This window comes from Meles meles, chromosome 2 (genome assembly GCF_922984935.1).
Source record: "Meles meles chromosome 2, mMelMel3.1 paternal haplotype, whole genome shotgun sequence".
NCBI lineage: Eukaryota > Metazoa > Chordata > Mammalia > Carnivora > Mustelidae > Meles > Meles meles.
In genome coordinates, this window is record NC_060067.1 from 187,001,323 (window position 1) to 187,009,777 (window position 8,455).

The 8,455-nt window shown below is 41.9% G+C and overlaps 1 protein-coding gene across 3 annotated transcripts in view; it reads right to left on the bottom strand.

Annotated features, from left to right (window-relative positions):
* Nucleotides 1-7,271, bottom strand: part of MICU3 (mitochondrial calcium uptake family member 3) — a 100,775-nt gene extending 93,504 nt beyond the window's left edge. Inside the window, exon 1 of one of the 3 annotated variants that reach the window (XM_045997346.1) lies at nucleotides 6,514-7,271. In XM_045997346.1, the coding sequence (XP_045853302.1) occupies nucleotides 6,514-6,903 (390 nt within the window). In that variant the 5' untranslated portion in view covers nucleotides 6,904-7,271. The remainder of the gene's footprint in view (nucleotides 1-6,513) is intronic. The other 2 variants (XM_045997345.1, XM_045997348.1) reach the window with 2 other exon arrangements.
* Between the last annotated feature and the right edge of the window lie 1,184 nt (nucleotides 7,272-8,455).

An 8,455-nucleotide genomic window follows, 5' to 3' on the forward strand; every position in this document is an offset into this window, starting at 1 on the left:
TTGCATGGATGAGGTGATTTTTGTGAAAACAAGCTTTTTAAAGAACTGTCATAATAAAATATTGTAACTTATTTCAGGATTTAGCATTCATTCAATCATTAAATAAGAATTTATTAAAATCTTATGAAGTACAAAATTTATGCGCTATATGGAAGACAAGTGAAACCACCCTCAAAGAAGCTTCAAAAATTTAGGGTTAATATAATTGTTTTAATAATCTCAAATATCTTCTTTAATCTTCATTTAGAAAATGGCATCCATTTCTCAAAAATTATTAAAGATAAATTATATATTCAATCAATAAGAGGTAAGCTACATTTTACTCAGTATCCATAAACAGTCTAGCCCCAAATTAGATTAACAGAATTACATGTCAGAATTTGAGAATCAACTAGGAAGTTACATTAAACCCAAATACTATTTACCTGAATTCCAATTCAAAATACAACTCAATGTTTTTACTATATATTTTTTAAAGATTTTATTTATTTATTTGACAGAGAGAGATCACAAGTAGACAGAGAGGTAGGCAGAGAGAGAGAGGGAAGCAGGCTCCCTGCTGAGCAGAGAGCCCGATGCGGGACCCGATCCCAGGACCCTGAGATCATGACCTGAGCCAAAGGCAGCGGCTTAACCCACTGAGCCACCCAGGCGCCCCTTATTATATTTTTTAATGTAGAGATTATAGAGATCAAAGAAAAACAAACTGGCATACACCTTCATTCAAACTGATTGCTGTGCATTATTTTACAATTTCCAAGTCTTAGAAGAGAATAACAGATGAGAATTTTTAAATTTAAGTTCAAAGTCATGACAGTTTCATTTCCTGATTCCCAGTGTGGATCCTAATAAAGACATGCATAAAATGTAACAATCTTTCATTGCAACCCAAAAAGTACATGCACTTCTATAACTCCTGGCTTGGTATAACCAGAAAAAGGATTTTTTTTTTTCCAAATTCATCCAAATTTTATTCTGTGATTTACTTAGGAAAAAAATAATCTACACTCAAATCACTGTACATGAATCTATAACATGATCACGCTACTAGAAGAAATGTGCCTAGAACCTGGTGGATTTGCCATGGAGTGATTCAGAAAACAAACAAACCCCCCCCCCCAAAAAATTCAGAAAACAAAAAAACAACTTAGCCTCCTACACAAAATACTATTCTGCATAGAATTAACCTATCCTCAGTTTTATACTTCTGAGGCTTCTCTCACTCTATAAAAAGTTAAGAATCTCCTCCATTTACAACTCTGGCAGATTCTTCAATATTTTGGGAAAGAATAAGCATAACTTTCTGTCTCAAAATGTGCTCACTTAAAAAGAGATTGAAAAAGGGCGCCTGGGTGGCTCAGTGGGTTAAGCCGCTGCCTTCAGCTCAGGTCATGATCTCGGGGTCCTGGGATCGAGTCCCACATCGGGCTCTCTGCTCAGCGGAGAGCCTGCTTCCCTTCCTCTCTCTCTGCCTGCCTCTCTTGTGATTTCTCTCTGTCAAATAAATAAATCTTTTTTAAAAAAAAAAAAAGAGATTGAAAAGATCGCTAATGAAAGAAATTTTAAAAAGCATGATTATTGGCAATTAGTATAGACCTATACCAAAGAGATACAAATATTGTTTTCTTTTCCACTTGAGAGTAAAACTATGTGCAAGTCACAAAATGATGTATTCTGTACAATAAGTAAAATATGGATTAAAGTGTATTAAGCAACCTAAATTTTTTTATTTTGAACCTTTTGAAACAAAAAGGCAGTTCTAGAACAAAATTTTTTCCACTACTAAAAATAATGTTTTAAGGATAAAATTGTAGGGTTCTAAACAGAATCTTGTCTCCCATCTCTTTATAATATTAATAAAGTTCAAGGCCATGTCTACTGAAAAATTTTGGCAAGCCAAACTTGCACAATTAAAATAAATACAGTGTCACGTGATTGGTCTCCTAAAGCCTGGAATTTTGACCTTGACCGAAGTCTTCTGAATTCTAATGCTATAAATAACCAGCATTTAGATGAAAAAAAAAATCTTAAACTATTAATTCTCACAGAATGTGGTTGTGCCTTTTCAATGCATATATCCCATGCAAATGTTTAGCATGGGCTTAGTCATTGGACAAAAATGTATTGTGTCTACCAGGGCTAGGCCCCATATCAAGCAATGAAGATATAAAGGAGACACGACCAACACAGTGCCCCTCCTTAAAGTGCTAAAAAAAGCAGAGAAGACAAATAATTGCAAAAAGTCATTACCTAGGAGTATAAGATATGTAGGGGGTATTTTTAATACCTATAGAGTAAGGGAAAGCATCCTTGAGGAAGTTGAGAGTCAATGTCTTAAAAACAAAAATCTTCAAGGCTATGGTAATAGAACTGTCTATCTGTAAGTTATAGCTATTCAAACCTATCAGTTAAATTCTATATTCCGTAACATGTACAGGTTAATTTATTACTAGGTTTATTTTTAGCATAACATGCTGCTTAAAAGAAGTTTTATAAATAAAATTTCTCATAGTTTTAAACCACAAAAGGAATAATTTCCACCAGTTCAGTAAAATCAAATGAGCATAACGAGTAAATTGGCAACACAAGTTTAAATATTTCTGAAAAATGGAAGGCTGACTTCATGAGTTTCTTTCAGTCTCTTTCTCTCTTAACCACAATAAAATCGCAGTAAAAGGATCTTTTTTAAGATAGAAACATATAAGAACTAAGAAAGAGAAAAGGAAAGGAGACTAAAACAATCAAAAGAATTCATCAAATTTTTACAAAATGGAGAAGATGAAGGACTGATAATTGACCTTGGGGGGGGCAGAGTGCCCCTATACTCTCAATACTGGAAGACTGAGGAGGAGGAGACCAAATGGAAGTGAGCTGACTGGAGATGCAGACTCCAGAAAGGATAAGACCGTAGGAATTCAAGGAGTGGTGAAGTTAGAGTAAGTGATGGGGCTGGCAACAGAGCATTAGATAACAATAGGTAAAAACATCATTGGATACTTTCCCAACACACAGGCTCTCACATACAGGTGCATGTGTACCTGTACCTAGATTACAGCTCCTGCAACTTCTCCTATTCTTTGTAGAAACTCAGTGACACCAGAGAAATGGGCTTATAAAACACTGACATTTGGGGGCACCTGGGCAGTTCAATTGGTTAAGCATCTGACTTGATTTCAGCTTAGGTAATAATCTCAGGGTTGTGAGACTGAGCCCCGCATTGGGCTCCACACTGGGCATGGAGCCTGCTTAAGATTCTCTCTCTGTCTCCCTCTGCTGCTCCCCACTCCCTCTCTAAAACAAAACAAAACAAAACAAAACAAAACAAAACCATAAACAAAAAAAAACCACTGACATCTGGATGCCACTCTATTAAGAAGCCCAGATCACCAAATGAAAAGCCATTCTCATGTACAAATAGCTTCTGAGTAGCTCTCAAATATAGAGAGGTAACAACTACAGATATGTGAGGAAAACTTCCAAAATGAAAGTGAGAGCTTAGAAAATCAAACAGGAACAAAAATTAACCTGGAAGAAACAAAACAATGCACAAAGTGGAAGACAATTCAAAAACAAAACAAAACTATGATTAATATCCTTACAGTAAAAAGAGAAATTTAGCAGCCATAAAACAAAACAGAAGGTTGTACCAAAGAACACTAAAGAACAAAAAAACAGTTTTGAGTTAAAACATTAGAATGACTGAAACAAAACTTTCAATAGGACAGCTGGAAGAAGAGTCAAAGATAGCTCCCATAAAAACAAGCAAACAAGGGGTGACTGGGTGGCTCAGTGGGTTAAGCCTCTGCCTTCGGCTCAGGTCATGATCCCAGAGTCCTGGGATCGAGCCCGGAATCGGGCTCTCCACTCGGTGGGGAGGCTGCTTCCTCCTCTCTCTCTGCCTGCCTCTCTGCCTACTTGTGATCTCTCTCTCTGACAAATAAATAAATAAATAAAATCTTTAAAAAACAACAACAACAAGCAAACAAGCAATAAGATTAAAAAGTTAGAACAGAAAATTAGATTAGGATCTGTCAGGAGGTGTAAATTCAGACAGAGGTTCCAGAAAAAGAAAACAAAGAAAATGGAGAAGTGGAAATTGTCAAAGAAATAATACAAGAAGAACATACAGAACTTTCAAACATGAATTTCTATATTGAAAGGATCCTCAAGTTCCCATCACAATAGATAAAAAAATGCCCACATAAAGCTCTTTATTATGAGTTTCAAAAAGCTGGGGGTAAAAAGAGACTATAAAAGTTTTCAAGGAGCCTGGGTGGCTCAGTTGGTTAATCGTCTGCCTTTAGGTCAGGTCATGATCCCAGGGTCCTGGGACTGAGTCCTGCATCAGGTTCCCTGCTCAGTGGGGAGTCTGCTTCTCCCTCTACTCTTCCCACCTTGCTCTGTGATCTCTCTCTCATTCTCTTTCAAATAAATAAAAATTAAAACAAAAAAAGTTCTCAAAGGTGGGGGGAAAGATTGATTATAAAACAAATGATCAGAATTGTGTGATTAGAGACTTGGGAAGAGTCAGACTGAGGCCTCTGGTATCATTTGTAGAGGAATTTTTATAAACACTAAGCAATTATACCATAATAGGTACAAATAAATAAATAAATGAATAAAATTACAAAAACAAATTTATCGAATGCTCATCACATGCTAGGGGTACAATTCTAACTATTTAAATGTATTAATTTAATTTCTATAACTATGGAGGAAGACACTATTAAGTGTGGTCTTTTTTTTAAGGTTTTATTTATTTATTTGAGAGAGAAGGAGCACAAGCAGGGGGAGGGGCCGAGGGAGAGGGAGAAACACACTCCCTGCTGAGTGTGGAGCCAGATGTGGGGTTCAATCCCAGGACCCTGAGATCATGACCTGAAGTCAGACGCTTAACCGACTGAGCCATCCAGGTGCCCCAAGTGTGGTCTTTTAAAAACTACTATACAATCTCTCAATTTTAAAAGCAAAATAAACTTTAGGAGCACCCGGGTGGCTCAGTCGGCTGAGCCTCTGCCTTTGGCTCAAGTCATGATCTCAGGGTCCTGGGAGTGAGCCCCCAGGGGGGCTCCCTGCTCAGCGGGTAGTCTGTCTCTCCCCCTCCCCACCCCCATGCATGAGTCTTGTGTGCACTCTCAAATGAAATAAATCTTAAAAAAAAAAAAAAAGTAAAATTAATTTTAAAACAGAAGAAAATACTGTTTTAATGCTCTCTACCTTCCTAATCTGTTCCCAGATCAACTATGGTTGGTGAAAAATTCTATCTTGGTCAATGGGGACACAAGTTTAATGTATGGAGGGGGGCGGGGAGAAGAGGAGTAGCAGATGAAAGCTGAGGGAATTTGCTGCTATCAGTTTAAGTATTCATTGTACAAAAGCACTTTATGCTATGTATTTATAATTTGCAGCTAGAAGGTCTGTAGCACAGTAGATTTAAATACATCAACGGCCTCCACCAAAAGAACTGATGCACTTACCTCAGACCACCAACATGTGTTTGGGCAAAGAATAAAGAATACATTTCATTAAAGTTAAAAACAGAATAGCTACCTCTTTTCTAAATTTTTGTCATCTCAGCCCTTCACACTCTTTCATCTTGCAAAGAAAACTTCCCTAAATGACTCCTAGTCATTTACGTGACTATTTATTAAATACAACGACAGGACAAAAACCTCGTGCCCCACTCACTCTTGCCTTACCCTCATCTTTACATTATCAATTGCATAATGATACTTGAACATTTCATTTAAAGATATTCTGTAGGAGTTAGCCTCTTTCAGTTTCCTATTTGTGCTGTCCTATCCATCTTCTCACTTATTTTCCTCACTTAAGAGTTTCTGATTTGGCGGTGGGGGAGGGGGTTTATACTCTTCTGAACAGATTTTTGTTTTTTCCATTTCCAATCTGGGGACATCCTCCTTCTTTCTGACCTATAATAAGGAAGTGACTCGGGTTTGGCATTTACTCTCTTGGGTCTAATAAAGTGGTATACAGTAATGTCGTTAATTTTTAGACCTCAGACCGCTGCTTCAAAACTCATCCTCCTGCACTGGACCTCCTGGGTTATTGCTGTTACCTGGTCCAGCCTGGGCGTTCCTCTCTCTCACATACCTAAGCCCTCCACTTTCTGCCTGTTATACCCTTGCCTTCTTCGTAGTCCTTTGTTTTGTTTTGCCTTGGCTTGGGGTTTGGGTTAATAGATGGTACTGCAGCAACCTCTGCGGTCCTGATGCATCAATGACAGCATCATCTGTGCTTTCCCGACAGCTGGGTGCACAGACCCTAGCCTGCCTGGCCTGCGTATCGGTCTCCCAGGAGGTCCCCATCTGCGGCCGCAGAGCTCACACTGCGACAACCTCCACTGCCGGGTGTCACGGTGGCCCACAGTCCCAAGCGCACCCAGCCCGACTGTCACACCTTCCCTCCAGGAGCTCAGGTGGAACACCCCGGCCGCCCTACCCTCGGGCGTCACCTGCGGGCCAGCCCAGCGCGCGCACGCGCTCACACACCTACCGTTTCCTTGGCAGCCGCCACCGGGATGGGCAGCAGACCCCGGCCGCGGGGCGGGTCCACTGGCTCTGCGGCTGAGGTCTCCGAGAGGCGCCCCGGGGTGGGCGTCCACGCTGAGTCGGCCCTAGGATCCCCATACAGCTGGTAGCACACAAGGCCGACCAGACCCCCGCCGGCCGCTGCCGCGATGCTCAGCTCCCCCCAGCGCCTCCGCCGCCTCCAAGCCTCCTCAGCCACAGCCCCCTCTTCCTCCTCCCGGCAGGAGAAGGGCCGGCCGGGCGGGCCCGGGGCTACCCCCGCAGGTCGCCCCCACAGCCCAGGAAAGAGATAGTGAGGGCAGGGCGGAGGCGGGAGCCGAGGCGGCGGCCACAGGAGCCTCCGCAGTGCAGCCATTGCGGGAGCTGCCCGCACCAGAGCTAGGAGGGGGCGGGAGGGTGGGGGGAAAGGCAACGAAACCTCGCGAGAAGTCGGTGTGCGGAGGTTCGGTGCTGTCCGAGGACGACTGTTGCAAACGTGCGGCCTGGGGTACCCTGTAGCCGGCCTTCAGCTGGGGCGACCGGGGGTCTCGGGCTGGGAGATCGTGGGGAAGGGGGCGGATCCCGGCTACTCCTGCGCGCGACACTCCTGTCTCAGTCCCGCAGTCATAAATAACTGCGCCTGCCCCGGCAGCACCTGACTGCGCGAGAACCCAACACCGCAGGGCACAGCCAAGTCAGCAGAACTTAAAGGAGGCCTCGCGTGTGCGCGTGTCCAGACGTCGGTGCGCCAACTTGGCCCTTGGACTTGGCTGGGTGGGTTTTGGGTCATTGGGTAGTGCTCCTCTAAGAAAGTCACGGGCCCTGACCCAAGCTCACGAAAAATTTGCAATTGTATCTTCAGGTGTACAATAAAAATGAGGGGAAGAGTGGCCCAAGTTAAAAAGATGGCAGAGTAAGTCAAAGGCTGTTTTGAGGGCGCCTGGGTGGCTCAGTGGGTTAAAGCCTCTGCCTTCGGCTCAGGCTAGGATCCTGGAATCGAGCCCCGCATCGGGGCTCTCTGCTCAGCAGGGAGCCTGCTTCCCTTCTCTCTCTCTCTCTGCCTGCCTCTCTGCCTACCTGTGATCTCTGTCAAATAAATAAATAAAATCTTAAAAAAAAAAAAAAGGCTGTTTTGACTACACAACGAGCTTCTGGACTTTTAATGGGGGAGGCCTAACTTTTTTTTTTAAACTACAATTTATATATATATATTTAAATTACCATACTTGTGGTCACTTAATTCAACAAATCAGAAGTGTCTTGAAAGATACCCTTACTTTTGTGGGGATGCTCTTGGTATAAACATAAAGAAAAAATGTGATTGTGTCATCTTTATTTTTGTTATTGCTATACCTGTTCGTTTGCTACCCTGTCAGTGCCACTTATATGGGAAAGTATATATGACATTCTTACCAGCTTCCCACCCCTAAGCCCAGGTTTGGTTAAACTGAGTAATGCTAGCTTTGGTCTCTACCTTCTGGAATGGTGCCAGGATCCCCTAAAATAGTCTGGATCTAGGGGTGTAAACAAAATCCAGTTGTCTCTGTTGAGCTACAGTCACAAGGGAATTAGATCAGTTGATTCTGGCAATTCTTATAAAGACTACGGGCAAACAAAATGAGGTTTTCTGGCTCAGGTCTTGCTATTCCCATTCCTCACTAAAAGGGGTGAGGAAGACTAGTTCCTAGTGTGGTCACTATGATTCCTTCCATTTCTGCCTTTTTTGAATTTGGGAAACTTCTGTATTCCCAAAGAAACATTTATTCTCTAGATATAGAACACAGATCTTGTTGTGGTATTGTTTGAACTGAACACAATTTCTGGATTTTCTCATAAATTTCCAACATGGCCTAATGGCAGAATTCTTGGACAGACTGATGAATTTTTATTACTTGTATATGAAAAGCTGAGGACCTCTAAGGAAAATT